This window comes from Melopsittacus undulatus, chromosome 8, assembly GCF_012275295.1.
Source record: "Melopsittacus undulatus isolate bMelUnd1 chromosome 8, bMelUnd1.mat.Z, whole genome shotgun sequence".
NCBI lineage: Eukaryota > Metazoa > Chordata > Aves > Psittaciformes > Psittaculidae > Melopsittacus > Melopsittacus undulatus.
Window position 1 is genome coordinate 21,718,622 of NC_047534.1, and position 21,568 is coordinate 21,740,189.

The 21,568-nt window shown below is 40.0% G+C and overlaps 1 protein-coding gene across 1 annotated transcript in view; it reads right to left on the reverse strand.

Annotated features, from left to right (window-relative positions):
- The window catches only part of KIAA1549L (KIAA1549 like), a 121,307-nt gene that overhangs the window by 47,408 nt on the left and 52,331 nt on the right, over positions 1–21,568 (reverse strand). Inside the window, exons 3-11 of the mRNA XM_034065390.1 lie at positions 19,410–20,021; positions 17,910–18,022; positions 16,225–16,444; positions 15,083–15,216; positions 13,667–13,829; positions 9,919–9,978; positions 8,171–8,322; positions 6,551–6,722; positions 4,466–4,629 (exon numbers count right to left, since the gene is read on the reverse strand). Of these exons, the coding sequence (XP_033921281.1) occupies positions 4,466–4,629; positions 6,551–6,722; positions 8,171–8,322; positions 9,919–9,978; positions 13,667–13,829; positions 15,083–15,216; positions 16,225–16,444; positions 17,910–18,022; positions 19,410–20,021 (1,790 nt within the window). The remainder of the gene's footprint in view (positions 1–4,465; positions 4,630–6,550; positions 6,723–8,170; positions 8,323–9,918; positions 9,979–13,666; positions 13,830–15,082; positions 15,217–16,224; positions 16,445–17,909; positions 18,023–19,409; positions 20,022–21,568) is intronic.

Below are 21,568 nucleotides of genomic sequence, written 5' to 3' on the forward strand. Positions count from 1 at the left end.
TCACTTTCCTAGTTTCCTGTTTTCTCCTGTTTGAACTGAGGCTGACAGTTTCTAATGTGCTCACATACTTCAGTATTCCTCTGGTAAATATCTCTAGTGCACTAAGTAGATGCTAGCTGATGTAACGCTGATCTGGGAGAACAGACATCTCCCCACATTACCACGATGGAACTGGCAACATATCAGTGAAATGCCAATTTCATATCACCAACCCATGGCAAGTCATAATAATCTCACCCCAGAGCCTTCTGCTTGCCCTCCTCTAAAAGCAGGGTACCACACAAGCAGCCACCAAATTACTTACCAAGGGAGGAAATGAAGAAATGGAAGGAAATGAAGAAAGGGGAAACAGAAGCTATGCGAAGGACAGCTAGGAAGAACTACTGCACAACATCCTAGGTAGTGATATTTTAATAAAAATTAAATTAAAAAAATATGGTTTTCAACCTTATTATCTCAAGTCTTAGTCAAGTCCCTTCTAGATATTTTGCAAAGAAGGTAACAAAAGAGAAAAGCTGATCAAAGCAGACTTTTTCCCTCCTTTGAAAGAGAAGTTTTAACTTATACTTAGTATCTTAAAAACAAAAACAAAACAAAGGAACAGAAAACCAAACAACCCTCTCAAACTGAAATAAACCAGAAGCAGAAGAACATGAGAATTACTTCAGAACTCTGCAGAGTCCCAGCTCAGATCTACCAAAGGAAGAAAATTAAGGATTATTTTAATCTGAGTTCTACTTACCACCATGTCTAGTAATAAATTGCAATAAAGGAAGAGCTGAAAAAGCCATCCTCATCAGCAGACATTGCGTTAAATGAAATTCGATCTTGGATCCCTGCTTTGTAAAAGCCCACAGGAGCAGATGGCTTTACCACCCATGAAGGGAGCTGGCAAGACTAAGTCTTGAAGCACTGCAAAAGTAGATGTCCAATAGAGCTGAAGTACTGAGAAAGACCCATGGACTTGGATTTTAATATTGCTCTTGAAATAACAAATGAATTATGAGACCATTAAATGATATTGCCTGGCAAAGAGCAGACTGAATATAGAAAGTTATTGTTTCTGGGACTTTTTTCCTTGTAATGATGATGAAAAAAGACACTGCTATTAAAAAAAAAAAAAAGGAAAAAATAAAGTAAAAACAAGAAATAAAAGACAGGGCAATCAGTCCCTCCTTTCTTCCTTTCTACATGTATACCCATGTACACAGATAGTTTCTTTCATCTTTTTTTTGCATGCCCTTTATCAAATTGATAGTGATTGTTTTCTCAAGGCCTGCAGCATTTGCTTTGGCTTGCAGGTCTTAGACTGCAGATCTTATCTCTGTTTACCTGCAAGCTTATTCCTTCATGCTCTAAAAGAAAGGAAAGATTATAAATCAGATTACAGCCCTTAAAAAAGTCATGCTGTGAATTAAAAAGCAAGGGAGGCAAAAGCTAACATCTATCCAAAACCTCAAAGTAAAAATAGTTGTTTAAAATAAAAACAGCATTGAAAGAACATTAACATAAGCTCCCATCATAATTTCACTGATTTGAATTTACACTTCTTTTCATTTTACAACTGGAGAGCCAATTGAAAAAGATGGTAACAGTCCTTTTTCCCTGTAACTTAGTACAGATGTCTCTGACTGCTAAGGCAATGCAGAACAGCAACACAGTTCCTAAGATACTGTAACCTACACTGCATATGAGAGGTCATTTTTTAAACTTCACTTACATAGCCTTCAGTCTGCTACAATTAAAGAAGTCATTGCTCAATTACCAGGCCAGGCAGTAATCCTGCTGTTATGTTACATCACCCCACAGCTACAGAAGGAATGTAGTGTTCAGTGCTTCATCACCCCTCCATTCCGTGCTCCTGGAGGGATGTGGCAGGCAGCTCTGCTCTGTGAGGACCTGCAGCGATGAACAAGCAGCTCTGCTCTGTCAGTCCCTTTGGGACAGGACTTTTGGAAGCTGAACACCTAAAATGGCACTGCTGAAAACAAAACCAGCTGAAATCCAAAGCTGTGAGTATCCTGTAATACCTGTTTTTCCTCTCTATAAAGTTCACTGGATATTCAAAAGGCATCAAAAATTGCTCCAGTGATTCAACAGCAAATCTCAGACACAGAAACAAAACGTTAAAGCTGCTGCTTAAACTAAAAATCACTCTACTGTGACTCCACTTACAGAACAGATTCAATATTAATCAAGCAGTCTCAGGTACTTTTCTAAGCCATGAAATATAATATATTCATTTTAAATGTGATGTAGGTATGTGCTCATCAGCTATTTGTATTGCCAAACTGCATGAAATGCAGCGATTACAGTTCAAGTAATCACCACTATTCTTGATATCCCTAATGCTGGGATTAAAAATAAAACTGAAATTGTTATTTGCAAAATTACCTTATTTCATTATCTTCTCCAGATATATGTTTTAGCCTTATTTTAAGTAAAGATGCTGAAATCAGGAATGAGAAAACCAGTCCACTCCCTGTCCCACTGCAGAATTTATTTTCTACAGTCCATATACTAGCATACACTCTGAACTAGACCTGCCTGAACCTCTTTGATGAAGCCATCATTGTGAAATTAAATAAAAAGCAATTCAGCTTTCACTTTGAAATGCATCACTTTTCATATAAATGACTCAAATTAAATTTCACAGAGTCTCAAAATATGCCAAGAAGGGGAACTGCACTCTGGGAGTGGACCTCCTGCACTCCAGCTGCAACTGTGAGCGAGTCTGCAGGAAAATCTCCTGGAGGAGCACAGTGTGGCTGCTGGGGGCTCAGCACCAGCTGGTTTGTTCTGTACATCTAACTCCTGTCTGATAACATTGACTGAGGATGCAAATGTAACCTGATTGAATAGGTTTTAACCTGACCATGTATTTTACAACCTAATTAAATCAGATTTTCCAGGAAGAGTTAAAATTCAATCTTCTCTTGAAATGGCAGATTTTGATTAAATATTAAAATATTTTCAAGTTTTTTCTGTGCTGTAGCTTCAACCAGCAGTGTTTGGGTTTTTTTATTTAGCAACTTGCTTCAGCTGTAAAGTATTCCATAATGATGGCCAGCTCAAAACAACGTACAAATTCCATCTCATTTTGTTCTTTTAGCTAGGACTGAAATTGCATATAAGAAGAATCAAGTGGTGCATAGTATATGCAATGGCCCCTAATAAAGCCTGATTTGCATTTTAGAGGTTTCAATGGGACGTTACATGATATTACTGCAGTGTTGTTAATTTTTCTTTGTGATATTGTTTGTTTCACTTCTGCAGATCTAGTCCTTAACACTACTTTGATAACACTACAATGAACATACTGGAACCAAAATGGAAATGTCTTTTTCGCCTCATTTTTCATACAAACATCTTTTTCAAACTGGCACCAGCTGCGCCTATCTGCAGCTAACCTAAGATGAGAAGAGCTGTCATATGCATCATGCCTTCCTTCAGCTCTCCCTCCAATCTACATTTTTCAGCAGAAGCAACAGAGATGAAATTGTTAAATCCTGCCGTCTGTAGCATTCAGAAACCAAAGACAAAAATTATCATTTCAATCCCATGCCAATGGAGAAGAACAAAGGGAGCTACAAGGGTGAAGGAACCATATGACCTACACACAGTGTCTGTAGGCTAAAAACTCCTCACTTTGGGTACCCGTGTTTAAAAGCCATTTAAATAGCAGCATGGAGAAGGCAGACTTTTTTCCACTACAGAGACAAATCAGTATTCTGTGACATTTTTCTGTTAAAAGATAGAGAATCAAACTAGAAACACATTTGATTTGGTCCAAACAACAAGCAAGCAAACAAGCAAACAAGAAACAAAAAAACCTCCAAAAAACTCTGTAATCAATATGGGTTAGTAACTTTAAAGCAAATATAATTGTTTGTACCAAACCAGCAGCATCTACAAATAAATTCGAAAGTTTAAAACATCTAAAAGAAAAATAGGAGAAATTTTCTGAAAAACCAAATGCAAAGAACGTCTGTTGGATTAGCAGTTGAGTGGAGAGCTTTGGGTTAGAATCAGGTCTGAATGGCTGCCAAAGTCCAGAGCTCCAGCCACTGCCACCTGCAGCAGGTAGGAGCTGCTCAGGAGGTGGGCTGGAGAATGAGGTCCCATGGGAGATGTGCTACTGACAAGGCTTAGGCTATTTTATGAAGGAAGCAAGTGCCTCAAATAAAGCCTACTCAGTTCTAATGGCTCAGTGCCTTACATCACTGTATAATGGCTACTCTGTCACTGCTACCAACAAGGGACAAGCTGTGATGGAAGTTGATGAGCCCTGAGGAAAACAGAAGGATAATTGCTGTGACCGATGGTATCAAGGACAGAGAAATGCAAAGATCCAACCTTGTGAGTAACAACTTTTCAGTTCCAAACCTCCTTCAACTGTCAGAGAAACACAGTTAAAGCCTCAGAAAGCAAATGGACATCTTGGATCTAAAGACCCATCACTCACTTTTGCTCTCTGAGGCAGGTTCATCATGGTGTCTGGTTTAAAGTCGTTCTTGTTCTTTCTGCACAGAACTGCTGTGATGATGATGATGATAACTGTAACCACAGCAATGGGAGCCAGCACTGCTGCAATGATCCACAGGTTGTTTGGGGGATTCTTCACCACAGCTATGGAAAATTGCAAACCAACATTGGTAACTTCCACTGCACAAACACAAGGTTTAAATTGCTTTTAACACAGACTTCAACTGTCTCCATTTAGTAAGTAGTATAGAAGGATTGCTAGTAGTCTAACTGTGCCTTTTTATTCCTTGAGTCAAAAAAAAAAGAATTAATCAGCAGCACTATGTAATTCCCAAATCCCTGGACTTTATTCTCTTATTTAGTTATATGTTAGTTATACACAAAAGCCACCATCAACTCCCAAGTTAAGTTAGATTCCACATTAGGTATGGTTCATTTACAGAGTAAACAAAAAAGGTGCAAGTAACACATACTTAATTATTTTCCAAACACAAAACCAGCTCATAGTAAGGTAGCATGTGTGTTAAAAGTGTAGACATGCAGTCCGTATCTGGTGTCAAAGACTTCCTGGCTCAGCAAGAGTAAACTGGCAGAGCTTTTTCAAAGCCAGTGAAGCTAAGCACGCTAATAGTTATTATTGATATCAACAGAACAATAAGAAAATACTTCTCTTGTGCTCTAGAAATGCTTTATCACAGCTAAGGTTGAAAAGAATCCATCATTTCTTAAGGAGGGGAAATAATGAGGTTGGAAAGAGCTGCTTGCAGATATATTAATAATGGTACCAGGAAAAGGGTACATTCCAGAAATGTAGTGATGCTAAAATATTTTAGACTCCATTTTATCAGAATAAAGTCTCTTGCTTTGAACCTTTAAGAACCTTTAACTTGTAAACACAGAAGAGATCCTCCTGTGACAAATCCCTGGTCCCCTAGTTTAATTTCTTTCTGGAAAAAACACCAGATGCTGAAATTTGTTTTAGTGAAATATTTAGTGGGCTTCACCATGCTATCTCTGTTTAATTTACTATGCCACTAGTTGCTCATGTGGACAGGCAATTGTGAGAATATCAGCGTAAAGCAGCATTTCCCATTTTCCAGGGGACTACTGCTTTCAAATGTCATTGAGCTTATTAGCTATCAGAGGCACTCAGCTGCTTTTAGGATCTGACTTCAACTGCCTAACATCTTGTTCAGTAGCAGCTATGAAAGCCAGATGAAAGTTTGCAAGAAGCTTGAGCCTATTTTCTTTGTGGAGCTGCAACTTTCTGCAAAACCAATGTAGTTTGTGGGTGATGAAGGAATAGCACCAGAAGGTACACATCTTGTGCACAGTGTAACAGTAACTGCACCCTTAAAGACTGTCCAAAAAGCCAGGTTGAAGCCCTTCAAGGTTCAAAATATTAAAAAAAAAATTATAGAAGCCCTAACACTTGTGCCTCAGTAACTGATGTAAGTCTTCAGAGAGAAATTCGAAAACACTTAACTTTTCAGGAGCAGATTACTTTATTGGCCACATTATTCTGAATGATACTATCATATCTTGAATTTGAAACCTGTCTATACATGAATAGTTCTGTTCAGCTCCACTTTCCTGATTTGTGTCTGGAGAAGAACTGTAACAACCAGATGGTGCACTTATCAAAGTTCTTGGTGAAGATGATCGCTTGAAAAAAAACAAATCCCTTTGAGACAGAAATAATCTACATCATTTTGAATAAGTCAGAAATAAAGGACATATTGATAGCCCCCACATTTTACTTTGGGCCAAGTTATTTGAAAAAAGCTTTTAGCCCCAGCAGTCATTAGCCTGTACTGTCATGGTTTTGTTAGTATCAGAATTAGTTCTGACTTCACAGTTCCATAAAGTTGTTCAGTTCACAGGACTCTGTGTGTGTAAGATTAGTCTTGCACAGGAAGAACAGCTGCTCAGAAAGGTGCAGCTGAAATTTCTCTGTGTGATCAATGGAGGCTCCCTACACATCCCCTGATGTCTTTATGAATTAAAAATAAATAAAAAGAAAAAATAAAGGATCAAACCAGATAATTTTTAAACGAATTCTTACGATCAGCTTGAACTTGAATAACATAACCCAGTGTCAAGGCCATGCGCTGGGAGTCAACGGTACTCAGAATTTTGGCAGCTGCGGTTCCCAGCAAAGGTTTCCCATTGTATAAAGTATAGTATGTCAGCTCAGCTGGCTCCTTGGGCCCTGGAATACGTTGGATTTTTACCATCTGTCAGGGGAAAAAAAAAAAAAAAAGAAATTACATGGAAATAGAACTAAAAATAGACCGTGTGTGTATTCTACCACTGCAAAACCTGTCAGGAGCTATTTGAAGGCAGTGCACACAGGGAACTCCTTCAAGACCCCATGTAAGATACATGTAAATATTCTCACAGGATCAGAGCTTCTCCCCTTCGTAGCCCGGGTATTAAGATTATTGAGGTCCGATTTGCCGCCTTCAACATTTTTAAACATAATCCTAAAGTAAAACCCTGCACTAAGAAAGGCCTGCAGCATAAAGAAGGAAAGGACCACATGTTTGGACATTATAGTCCTCTGTGAAGAGGGATTCTTAAAACCTGTCCTAATATTAAAAATTACACTTCACTGGCATATTGCAGTTGAAAAATTCCCTCATATTCTCTTTCTATACCTGTTATTTTTCACGCCAGGCTGACACTAAAGAGAACTATGTTTTTTTTCATTTTATTCTGCAGGACTTTTACATTGTACCTCTATCTGTCCTGAGAGTACAGAAAGCATCAAACACCTCTAATGATGGGAGAAAAAAGGAGTTTTGTGATTCCTCTCCACTACATTACAGACTAAAATAAGTCATGTTTTCATGGAAAATTTCACAAAAGTTCACACTTTTGTCCCTTCTTCAAATTGTTTCAGTGGGAAAGCACACAGTTGTGGGTAAATTAGAAAAGTAGTAATTTGGGGGTTTATCTCCCAACAAGCAATTCTTGAAAAACATCATGTAATTAAAAAAAAAAAAGAAGGCAATAACTTATTATTCATGTTTCGAAGACAGATCCTCCTTGAATCCCCCACAACTAGCATCAGTCGCTAAATCAGTGTGAAAAAGTATGAATCATTTCAAAATAGTGAATGGTAAATTTTGCTAACTAAGAGAAAGATAATTAATAAACTAGGACTGGAATCTATACTTCATAATGTGATCCGTGGCCACATGATTTGATGACTAGCCCTGCAAAAAGACTGCTTCTTACTTTTTTTCTTTTTTTTTCAACAAAACCAAAGTTCTAACTTTATTAGCTTCCTTTCCCAGGAAAGGTAGACCTGGGAAACTTGTTTATGAACAAAAGCCTGGAACTCTTCATTATGCTGAATATGAAACTTTATGCTAAAATATTTACTTTGTACCAATCCTCAGAGCAAGCACAAAGAAAATATTTATTAACACTGATTAACTAATGATAATTTCTAGAAGATGAGAAGCATGCAAACATGGGTGACTGCAAAACAAGAAACCCAACAATAACGCCAAAGATTTTGCACTCTCTGCTTTGATGTTCATGAGAAAAGACAAAAAATCTCAATCCAGTTAAATTTAAATTTTCCCCTACAAATTGATACAGGACACATGCAAACAAAGACTTTCAGCCTTTTTTTCTGCACATATCTAGGAGCCACCAATGCCATATTGCTCACCTGCACGGTATAACTGCCCACAGTAGTGGCACGTCTGAAACGTCTTCCTTGCTGATGGGACATCATAAACAGAGGAGCCAAACGCTGTTCCATCAGTCGTGCAAAGCTCTGATTGTTCAGTCCCAGCAGTGCCATATCAACCCCTTGAATAACTGCAGGAACAGAGGAAAATCACATCAGCACATCTTTCATGGATCAATGAGGTAATGTGGTCTGCAGGATAGTTTGAGACAGGGATATACTAACTAGAAGAAAAGTAGGTGGACACTGTTACAGCCCCTCAATAGTTCCTGACAGGGATATAATGTGCTTCTGTTTCAATCCCTGCACTCTTCTTCTCAGATAATGTCAATGATTTCATAGAATAAAATCCTCCAAAAACTGTTTTCAGCCTTCAGTTTACCAAAATGGCTCCAGGAAGCACCTAATCTATAATCTTCAACGTAAAAAGTAGTTAAAACCTATTTGAGAGCTGCCTGGTTTTATGCTTTTTGCTAGATTCTCCTGTTAACTGAGCACAGTTTTTCATCCAGCACTTTTGAAGACTGAAGTTAGCATTTTGTGTAACTCAGTTAGAAACAAAATGTATATTTGAGAGCACTGAAAGCCAAATAAACATCTCCTAAGTACAAATGAATGGAAAAATTACACCAAGTTCAAAAAAGTGACAGTGCATGCCAATTTAATTCATACATATGTATTACTTTTTTAATATTCTTTTAAAAACCTTCTGGGACCACCATGATTTTTTTTAAAGCTGTGTTTCCATTATAATACCAATAATAGTCCATTGCAGCAAGTACCCAAGAAATGGAGTATTGGGTTCATGGGGTCCAAATGGGGAGGAGCCGTACCATTAAAAATACCATATCAAATAAAATAGCCGTACCAAATAAAGCCATCACCTCTGAAGGGAGCTTCAGAGGATCATCATCTCTGAATAAACTTATTTTTTATCTCAAAATTATGAATAGGTATGCTAGCAAATCACACCAGCTTTTGGAACCAAAGTGCAGAATTTAATCTGGTTTATGTCAGGATTCTTTTTCTTGCTCTCCTGAGCACTAAACAATTCCAGGTACAGACACATCAATTAGAAAGGCTTTGGTATCTATTCACTCACAGATGCCTAGATGAAAGGGTCTCTTTCTTGCCCACTTCTCACTTCTAAAGTCAAAACACTTGTAAGAATATGATATTAGTGAAATGACTGTGATAAAGCAGGTATTGTGAATCCTAATAGCATTCTCTGCACCTTTTCCATCAACAAAAAATTACGTGCTTAATGCTTCAGTGAAAGATGCAAAAATTCCTGGACCCAGACAGTCACCAAATTGTAACAGATTTCTTCAGTTTAACAGATCACCTTTCTTGCTGGGTTATGTCTGCAAGGCTCTTGATTACAGATTTAAATCGAGGGCCCAGGAAAAACAAAAAAACCCAAACAAACAAACAAAAAACCTATCTGTGTTTGAAAACTCTGAGAAAATAATGCTGCTCTCAGAAGTGTTTAAACCAAAGCAGCATGAATTCTGAGATAGGTGCTGGACACAGAAGTCTTTGTTCAAGATGTTGTAATGCCCCAGAGTAACTGCAAATGCCTTTGCGCAATTGAATGCAGCATGTAGGTGCAGCAGGCTGCCACTTATTTCTGTGTAAAATTACTGCACCAATGTGTTCATCCAAATGAGCACTAAAAATTATTGTTATCTGAAGTACGTGGAGGAGGGAAGCAGATTGAAAATTACCTGTTATCACCCAGTAGTCTCTAGTTGACTCTGAGACATCAAGGTTTGGATACTCCAAAGCTTTAAAAGTAAAAGTTGAAATTATGTTACAATATTCCAACATTCTACACATTATATGTCCCAAAAGTGGTTAACCAGACAGTGATAAATAAAATTGAACTATGGCCCAGAAGGAGATATAGAGGCATAATTTTCAGGATTACAATTTCTCTTGTCTGAAAAGGACACAAAATGTAAGCAAACACTGGAGTACAAAGTAGAACATCTTATGCTGCCAAATTATTGGCTTAATAATTAATGCCAAAACATTGTCTGGAGCAAAGCACAGGATTGCCCATTACCAAAATTAATAGGTAATATGCATGTGCTTAAGTTATACACATTCTGCTGCTTTCTTTCTACAACTAATCCCCTGGTACGAACAAGATGAGAATCTATGATGATTCTGTGATTCAATCCTTACTTAACCCAGACAACAATTTTAACCTAAAATAGTATTAAAATAAACCAGGATCACATTCCACCAATCACAGAGTGCAGTTACATAGGAATGCTGTGAGACTAATGAAACTGTGAACACCCCTTGGAGTGTGATACTCTTACCCTCATTCTGCACCACTAAAGGTACTAATACCATACGTGTTTGTGTCTGCCAGAAACTGATGCTAGTTGTTTTGATGCCTTTTGTTAGTTTTTCAATTTCCCAAATACACTAGGCTGAAAAGCTCAACATGCTGCTAATTCATGATACAGCTCAGCATTTTTTCAATAGATTTATGCAATGCAGAAAGCATGAACACTTGGAGCTTAATACAGAAAATATCCCTGCTTTCAGGTTGAGACACTGCTATTGAGTTACCTTGATTTTTAAACTCCAAAGTGACTTGCAATTGTAACCATTCTCAAAGGTCTGATTATGCCCAGCAAGTGCTTATGAGAGGGATTTCACGGCATGTCCCAAGCTGTGCATTTCCATGACAGACTACAAAGGCTCTGGAGGAGCCGATGGAATCTGCTGGTAAATAACACGCTTTGAGAGCAGACACAGTATTTGTTTGATAAACTGAAACAACTACACTGCCACACAAATAAGCATCAAACACTTTTCAAAGTAAAACATTTTCACAAGACATGCCATCAGTCTGAAGCCATAAACACTATGTGGCATTAAGTCTGTGATTTTGCAGTATTTGCTGCACTGGCAATAAAACCAAGACCTCCAAAATTAAATATAATCCATTAGTTGTTAAAGGAGCTGATCACTTTATCAGGTCACTTCATCATGTGCGGGGATGTCGTGGTTTAAGCACAGCCAGTGACTCAGAACCATACAGCCGCTTGCTCACTCCCCTCCTTCTCCCCACCTCCTGAAGGGATGGGGAGGAGAATCAAAAGAATGCAAATCCCGTGGGTTGAGATAAGAGCAGTCCAGTAACTAAGGTATAACACAAAACCACTGCTGCTGCCACCAATAATAATAATGATCAGGGAAATAACAAGGGAAGAGAATACAACCGCTCACTACCTGCCGACCAATACCCAGCCTGACCAAGCAGTGACCTAGCCCTTCCAGGTAACTGCCCCCAGTTTACATACTGGGCATGACATGCTGTGGTATGGAATACCACTTTGTCTAGTTCAGGTCAGGTGTCCTGTCTCTGCTTCCTCCTGGCTTCTTGTGCCCCTCCTCACTGGCAGAGCATGAGACTGAAAAAGTCCTTGACTGGAGTAAACATTACTTAACAACAACTAAAAACACTGGTGTGTTACCAACACTGTTCTCAGACTAAAGCTAAAACACAGCACTGCACCAGCTACTAAGGAGAAAAATGACTGCTACTGCTGAACCCAGGACAGGCAATCAACAGAGAACTGCAGTGCCACATGGGACCCTTACAATGTAACAAGTGGCTTTCACAGCTCCTGACTAACAAGCCATTTGCCTGCATTGCCTTTGTGAGAAGCACCATAACCCTTTTCCTATGCAACAGGCCTCTTTTGGAAGGCAAACACTTGAACTGAGAGCAATCATCATCAAAAAATCCTTAGGGTTTCTCCCTGTGCTCCTGGATGCCCCATAAAGACAGTCCTGCACACAGAGCACTCTTCAGACAGGCTCATCCACTAGCCACAAAAAGGAAGAAGCCTGTCTGATGATGAATGGTCTACATCCCTTTCAAGGTCCCCAGGCACATCCTTTGTCAACAGCCTCTCCTTGCTCTTGAAAAGACTTGATGAAAACAGCCTGGAAAGTCTGATTACAAAGAGCACCAATGCAGTGCAAGGATTCATCACTGTGCAGTTTCACCAACTGTTTGCATATATCTGATTTAGATGAGTAATGCTTCAACAATAACATACACTCATTCTTTTCCAAGGATTTGCCCAATCACCAGAGTTAGCTGTGATTCCACCACAGAGTGATCACTTACCCTACAGACAGCTCATTGTGCAAGTAACTGATGAAGAATTGCACAAGATAAATAACACTGCTTTGGGGCTGTTTGCAAATAAAACGGACTGACAGAAAGGGTAAATTGCATTTTACCTCAGAGCTCACTTTCCAGCAGCCTGGTTCTGCTTTTTCTCAGAATCAGAAAATAAGCAAACAGCTTAAAAATTTCACTTAAAGCTATGAATCCACTCAGTTCAGTGTTCTGACCATAAAGACATACTTGGCTCTACCCTTATGTTTCCAATTATTTCAATACTTGTGATATGAAAAATTACAAACTATTCCATCACCAGTTTAACTTTATCAGTGAGACTGATAGATCCTGGAAGCTTAACCAGATCTTTACTGGTATTTGAACACAGTATTTCAAATTTCATAAGCATCCTGTGCAGATTTACACACAGTGAGATCAGCTGAAATGCATACTTCCTTAGCCAGAGTCCATTACCATGCACTGATGTACTCTGCATGTCCCTGTCTCCCCCCACATCCAGTGAATGTTGATGTCCTCCAGTGAAGAGATAACATGTCTCTGCAGTGGGCTTCATTTCACACACTAAGTTTAATGACCAAATTATACAGAAATCCTTATAATCAAATATGTTGTCTCTTTATTTATCTTAGAGTGTTAGCGTGCAGAGCCATGTACTCAATTTTCTCTAGCTCCCTGTACCTCTGATTCTCCATAACATTTAAAATGCAAGGAAATTACTGATGCTGGAGTGTTTAGACCACATTTTAAACTGAGGACAAAGTTCAGCAAATACACCAACAGTTTTTAAACTCAGTTTTTAAACTGAGAAGCCTAAGATGGAGCTCACCCACTACCCAAACACATCCCAAATGTGGTACACACTCCTACCACTGGAGCAAGCTCAGCAACTGAGCTGAGGATTCCACCAAAGCAAAGGCTATGCTGAAGATAAACTTCATGCACTGTGCTAAGTCTCTGAGAAATGGAGAACTGGGAATATTCTGTGGTTTGTTTTATATAAAACTACAATTTTTTATTTTGTTTGGAACCTGGCACATACAGTTTTTTTTTAATTAATGACAGTATATATGTATGTTCCTTAATTATCTGCCAGTGTTTCCAGCAACCAAGTAAACACCGAACCCACCACCACCTAATCCTCCCCCCATCTTGTTTTTGGCTTGTTTTTTTTCTTTTTAATAACTTAAAAGCAGTCATCTAAATCACCTGCAACCTGTGAGCTTGACAACAAAGCTTATAGTGCTTGCAAAGCAAACACCTAATCTTAAGGAGCTATGTGCTGGGAAGTGCATACTTACACTCTGCAATGGTGAGAGGTGGGTAAGTTAGGTAGAAACCCACCAGCTCAGCTGACAGCTGATTAAGAAGGTCGCTAGAAATAGTGCCATTTAGAGTTGTGCTTTGATTGTTCACTACGTAAAACAGAGTGACAGCTTGGGAAACATTGGAGGTGTTCAAAATCTGAAACAGAGGTAAAGAAATAATGTGCAACCATGTTTCAGCTTAATTAAAAAAAAAAAAAAAAAAACAAAAAACAAAAACAGAACAAACCCTCACAAAATAAAGAAAACAACAAACCAATCCAATGCAAAAAATCGGGGAAATGTTAACTTGAACAATGGATTAGGTACAGCTCACTCAACATGACTGTAAAACTTTACTTGTATGATTAATTCCTACTTCAGCAAATGCAGAGCTACAGGAGGACAGCAGCAGGCAGAAATGGCAGTCAGGACTTGCTGCCAAGACCACCACCCTATCACTTCCTAAGTTGGCAACACTCACAAAACTCACACTACTGCCTTCTTCTAGGGCTCTTTCCAAAACTGCCTGGGTGCTCTGCGAGATCTGCCACTTCTGCCATGAGTAGATCAGCGACCATGAAGTGCCACTCAGCATCATGGCTCCAGCTATTGAAAAGCTCAGTAACTACTTTACCTACTACAGAGCATTACCTCTTACCATACTCTTTTCTGCCTCTCTGAGCTCCTCCAGTTTGAACACAAGCTCACAAGAAACTGCACCAAAGTAATTAAGCAGAGTTCTGATGACCAATTTTCTTCCTCTGGTAAGCTCTGTGCAAACTATTCTGGTGAGCACAAGTACATACACAGAGTTTTATTATAATTCAAATACGCATCATAACAACACCCAGAGGATATTTTCTGTGCCATACTTCAGGATTAATGAGCATAAGAATGTTGGACCACTATACATATAAAGGTATGCAAAAATCAGGCCCTTCATAGTGAATTTGGGTCTGCAAGTATGGAAATGGAATGCACACCAAAAATAAAAGAAGAAAGAAATATATTCCATTAGTTCAGATCTTGCAAAAAGCTACAAAAAAGCTACACATGTCACTATCTTTATACCTGAACAGCCTCACTGAAAGCAACCAATGTGTCAGAATAACATAACCAGTAAAAATATAAATCTGGAAGAATATTTTGATATATTTTTATTTGAATTTCACTTATTTAACTGCAAACAGTAAAATTCAAATTCATGCAAATAACAGTAACAGTCTTCTATAAATCATACATTTATATACTTTTCTGCAATACATAAGAAAAATCTTAGTTCAGATGAAAACATAAACTTATTTCCATAGTGGCTATTAAAAGCATCATGTTGAAACACTAGCATACACGTAGCAAAGTACAACCCCAGAGAGTTTGGCACCAGGAACTGCAAAGCACACAAAGCTGTACCTGAACTGTTAAGTTGTTGCTGGTGTTTAAGACCTTTCTTTCAGCATCCTGAAATGCCCTCTGTAACCGTTGCTCCATGGTCTGAACAAATTTGCATGACTGTATATTGTCTGTTTGACCCACAAACTGCAGCTCTAGAAAAGGAACAACATTGTAGCATGAGGCCAAAATATTCTCGGTTGTGTAACTCCTGCAATGCCTGACAGCAAAATGATCACTTTACAACTCAAGCAGATGAAAATAATGCCACACAAGATCAGTTTACGTCATTCACGCACTGCCCCAAACTACCTGGGACAAAATGTAAGAATTGAAATATTGGAGCTGGTCCTGTCCACAAACGAATGGAGATTGTTTCCGCAGTGATATATAATATGATATAACCAGTTCATGGTACATATACCTAATCAGAGCTAGGCAGTAAGTGAGATCATTCAAAAACACAAGTTATACTCTCAAATCTTGCAGGTCATTTACTCTTGCAAGACGGAATCAATCATAATATTGATTCTCATTCTGTTTGTGCTAAGAAAATGTACATATCTGGGTAAATGCAATAAGTATGTGCGTATAAGCATATAAGCAGACACACGAGAAATCTTTTTACAACTGAATGCGTTGTTTTACAGCACACTGCCCTCTCATAGCTCACACCATTCTGCTGCATGGCAACTGCTCTCTCTACAGCATGGAGGGGTTAAACAGCAATTGTGGTTAAGACCACTGGGACCTTGGCCAAATCCAACAAGTTCAGCCAGAACAATATGTATATATAATATCATAGAGACATGTTTCTCATCTGAGCATCCTTAAGAGAAACACCCAGGTTAATTGACAGGTTGTGCAGTTAAGTCCATTTAATCAAAAGCCAACTCTTTGTCAAGATACGGGTATGACAGCCCTAACGCCCTGCCATTTTGCAGCAGGCGACAAAAGAGTGCCAAAAGAGGCGACATCAGCACCACAAAGGACAGACATGCGCACACAGGCTGTCCTGTCTGTGCTGGGACCATCAACATGTGAACCCAAAGAGAGCTTGTCCTGCTGCTGTTTTGCTGTAGGGGCTGAGGCAGGATGACAAAGGGAAGGAGGAAAATGGTCCCTGTGCACTGAACAATTAACACACACACACTCTGGCTCACCTGTCTTCAGCTGGAAGTGGTAGGCTGGAAAGGGCTTCCAGGGCAAGGCCAGGGCCACCACAGACTGCAGATGTGGCACATGCTGCTTCATGTCTGCTGTGGCGTTGCTAACACCGTATGCAAGAAGCCTTTCAATTACAGCTGCTGGCATAAAAACCAGTCTCCCCTGGGTAACGTAGTAACCAACTGTTAGGTTATTCGCTTGCTCCAGGATTTCAACCTAAAACACACAGAGACAGATGTTTTTTCTATTTTATCTGCAGTTCAACCACTATTTGATGGGACTTCTCTTCCTCAATACAGTTCTGTTGCCGGTTTTTTATGCTGTAATCCCCTATAAACCCCATAGGACCAATTAGTGTCATATCAGACATGGTATTAGCAGACCTGCTCAGAGGGCTTTAGACCCAACCCATGCAGCAGGTGCTCTGAACTGAAGTGGCACAGAATAGCTGGTTAGAACAGCTCACATATCTCTAGGCTGGAGCTTCGTTCATGTGTAGACATGGGGACATTGTACTTATGAATGTAAAAACACAGAGAACTTCCAGCTCCTACTTCACACCTGAAGTTCACTGACTGCATGTGTCTGTCACTGCAGGTCTGGAGACAGATTTTTGAAAGACACGTTTCCAGTATTTGATTCTTCAACCTCAACTGTTTCTTCTATACTGTGCTCCTATATTGTCCCAGATAGTTACACTATCACGTATATAAGTAGAAATGACAACCCACAGAATGAATATGCTGTAAAATAGGAATTTTACCTCAAAATTCTGCATTTTCCCTAAAGTTTAAGTCCTGGAGCTGGTCCACCACAATAATTTTCAGCTGGTTTCCTCTGTTAGGAAAAGGCAGCTTCTCTCAGGTTTATAAGAAGGTGGGGGACTAAACCTGACAGGTTTTGCTACTGCTGAGACCCAGTAATACACAGTTCCCAAACCAACATCACCCAAACTTGCAGCAATAGAGCACAGAGATAACAGTCAATCTGATGCCCTCTATTTTGAGCAAAATCACTTTTTTTCTTTCCCATTAGCTCAGTGAGTATAACTCATAACAGTCGTGGACTCAGCACAAAGCCCTGCGTAAGTGCATAGGAATCTGTGTTGCAGAGCAGAGTGCTCCAACAATGCACTTGGGCCTGCTCCTTTACACAGCAACTCAAGAGGCTCGTACAGTTTAGCTGCAAAGTGATGGACATATCTTCCTCAGTTATTTTCAATAAAACGTGCCAGCTCCCAGCTCAGGATTTTCATCCCTGAGGAGCTGCATTTGTCAAGTACTGTGTTTTCAAACTAGGGAGTGGACTGACAGCAGTGACACCCCATTTAGAAGCCCTGCTCTGGCAACTGATTCAGGCCAAACACAGCAGCACTAATCCCAAGCTGCAACGGGAAGAGGAAACTGCTGTCAGTAGTCATTTCCCACAGCATACCAAAAAGAAATTTGTATTTCTCCCTTCTACTTCATCAGATAAAGTGATAAAAGCTCTGGAGTAGTCCTTATATTTTGACAGCCCAGAGTGGGTGCCACCTATGCCTTTTTGCCATGGGAAAACCTCAGTGCTCCCCTCTAAGAGGCTTCTTGAATACAGAGACACCACTGGAGCTGCAGCCAGGTGGGATTCTCTTGGAGGGAGAGCTGTTTCAGTGAGATCAAGCAGGCAAGCCAAGCATGCTTACCTGAGCACTGACATTTTGATTGAAAGCTTGTCTCAGAACTTGGTTGAGTCCTCTTCTCACACTCTCCTTGAAGGAATTGCTGATCAGCATCCTCCTTGTGTTCAGAAACAGAACTGTGGAACAACAAAAGCCACATGTTGGCTTGAGACATTACCAGGCTATTGCTTGCTTTTAGAATTGTTTTATGTTGGGCCCTAGTTGGATACAGGTCACCAAAGCAGCTAGGATTTGCAGCAGCTCCAAAGGCAACAGGAACTGCAGCATCTTGGCAGTGTCCCTGACTTCCCTCTTCATCCCATGGCAATAGCCCATTGTTTCTAGAATGAGGTCTAACAAATGCAGTATCTTCAGAAACAACAGCAAATGTTTGCCATGCTGCCTTTCAAAGTGAAGTATGATGGCACTCAGCTGCCCATGGACAGACTGCTGCAGCATTCCCAGGGGACTGAGCTGGTGCTGCACAGGCAGATCTGCATAAAGGATGCATGCTTCATACCTTCATGGCCGCAGTTAAATAAGCAAAGAGATTTGTTACTCCACTGCTACAAGTATTTTCGATTTAGGAAGTGTCTGTACACTTTATTTACTAACATTATCACCAGGTTTTTACTTTTCTTTTATAATTTGCAGAGAGAGTTTTATGGCTGTACTTAAGTACCTTTACTCATATACTATATACAAGCTACTTCTGTCTTTAGAAATAGTTGTTGCTATCATCATGCCACTGATGTAGATATTTAGCAGCTGCTAAACACACATTAGGTCCAAAAGCTTCTTATTCCATTGTCCCCAGTATCATTCATGTCTATACAAGCTCATAAACCTTTATGTAGCTCTTCTTTGCCAAAATCTCCAGGACATGCACCTTCTGGTGCTGTGCTACCATAAGGAGTCCATCAGAAGACTGGGCAAGGGACCTCTCCAGATCCCTTTAGTTCAGAGTTCTTATAGCTAAGGAAAAGCTGTCAGTGATAAAACAGCTAGAGCCAGAAATGGTACTGTTCACAGAGAGAGCTTGAATTCCTCCTATTTTGAAGCATACAACTCAATGTTAAACATTACTTTTAAATGAATCTTTACTGATAGAATTAGGTGCTCATCTAAAACCAGAATTACATGTTCGTATGTGAACAGGGCCAAAGACTGAAGCACTATATTCTTCAGTGAGACAGACTCCTTACTGCAAAGCAGAGACCAAAATATCATGTCTTATGGGCTTGTCCTTCCACACTGCTAGATCTCTGCAGTGACCCACTGAAATTCTGAGCACCCGATCTCACTACTTCATTTGATGTTCATTGTAAAATCCAAGATAAAGCCAATGCCATTCCTATCTAAGCAGCCCTGCTCTTTTGGTCTGGGTTGTCAGTGCAGCAGCCTCATCCCCGGATTAACTAGTAATACCCCCACACTCTTTGACACTTAAGTGCCTTTCCCACTTGTCACTAGTTGCCCTCATAGACAAGTGAGCAACCTCAGGAAATTCAGTGACCCCCGTACCTGTTTTCACCATAACATTCCAGGAGAGCCGGCACTCGAGGGGGGGAGCTGCTGTCATGTTAGCAAACGCGAGGGCTGTGCTTTCAGGAGGAGCAGAGGTGTTTCCCACAGGAGTAGGGGGAAGTCTAGTTGTTTTCGCTGATGCTGTAATAGATGTCAAAGCTGCTGTAATTGTCAGTGGATATGGGGTTGGCGTTTTGGTGATTTCTGAGCTCGGGAACTTCTGGGTGTCAGTTACTGTTGTTTCTATCTGTCTTGGTACATGTGCTGTGGGTGCAAGTGTGGGAGCTATGACCGTGCTGCTTCTAGGGGTTATGATCATAGCTGCCAGGTCCACAGGTGAGGCAGTTGTGTTCCTTGCTGCCAAAGGAAAATCTGTATGTGTTCCTACTGAGCTTAGATGCAATGTCAATTTTGTGGCAGTGTTATTTTTTGTAAGTGTCAACATCGGTGTGCTTAAAGCCATCACAGATGGCAAGGGTGTGTTTTCAGTGCCTAGCGAAAAGAAGGAAGAAGTTGGCACTGGTGAAGCTGGAGATGATTTTCTCGTTAGTGGTTTTGCTTCTGAAGTTCCTACTGTAGGTATTGCACCAGAAGATACTCCAGATAACACTGTAATGACAGAATGGGTAGAGTTGGTTGTTGACAAAAAAGAAGTTAGTTGTGTTGGTGATGCATGGACAGAAGTTATGATGACTGACGGCAGAGCACTGGTGGTAGGGGTTTGCAATGGGATGCCCTCGGTAGCTTTATTAGATATATTACTGGGAGCTAAACTATTTATTGCAGCACTTGTGTCAGATTCCTCCACACTAAATGTAGCTGGAATCTTATTAGCCATAACCAAATAACCAGAGGACTCTAACTGGTTGTCTGCAAACTCTGGCAAACTTCCAGAACTGATATCTTCTTCTGTAATAAAACTATGCAAGAGTACTGAGCTAGAACGCTTAGTTGCAGGTGATGGGGACTCAGTTGGCAGTGTGCTGTGGATGGCGCTTCTTTCGTTGCTGGCTGAAAGAGTCAAGTTGTCGATGAGCTGAACAGCCAACATTGGTGGTGTGCCTAAGGATTTTGTCAGCAGAGCAGTTTTTCCAGCATCAGTTGTCTGTGACTCTAGAGAGCTACGGAAAGTCCCTGTATCATTAACAGAAGGCATGTGTAAATTTAGAGGTGCTTCATAGTGTATACTGGTATGAACATCTTCAACAGTGAAGAAATTAGCAGTGTTTCCAGCTGTGCTTCCATGCCTTTTTTGAAGGTGGTCAGGCACTGTCGAAGTAGTAGCAAGGGTTGAATACTGAACAGCAAATGATTTCAGTGCAAATGCATCTACATAAAACTCTGTAAAACTATTTGACTTAGTCCTATTAAAGGGTGAATCTGAAGTATCATATTGAGAGCTCGCATATGTATAGTTTGCTGAAGGGGTGGAGAAGAGGGACTGCGTATTTGTATTAATTTTCTTTTGCAGACTTGAAACTGCTGAATATGGTGCATGGTACTCAGTTTCCAATAAAGAAGTACTTGGAGGAACTTGTCTTACTGCTGTTTTGACTGCAGTTTTTACCAAAGGAATACGAATGCCAGCTGATGATAGCAATGCTGTATTGGTCCACATAGAAGCTGAAGCTGCAGCTGCAGCTTCAGGAGAGCTGACAAGATCCGAATTGCTTTCAGAATCTGCATTCAAAGTCCCAGAAAAGCCTGAGCTGTGGCTGTCCATCACTGTTGTCATGGAAACAAGTGATGGCATCGTATCCCATGCTGGAGGCATGACAGCAGCGAGTGGCTTTCTATCAACTGAACGTGAATTCTGATCAGAGATAAAATTATTTAAAGCTATTGGATGTGAATATTCTGCATGTGGGGTCATAACAGTAGGTACTGTCATATTTCTGTCTTTGTTTGCAGTTAGAGCAAGATTTTCTGCATCTTCAGGTGAAAGATGTGAAGTCACAAAGATATTAGCAGCAGATGTATTTGTGATAGCAGATTCAGAATTTGAAAGGCTTGTAGTGTAATTAATTAACAGCACTGCAGCTAGACTAGGACTAGTCATGGCTGTTTCCAAAACAGTGCCTACTATCTTTGATCCCTTAGGGAGTTTACTGGTTTGGATATCTGGAGAAACTTTTGAAATCTGAGATTCATGAGGC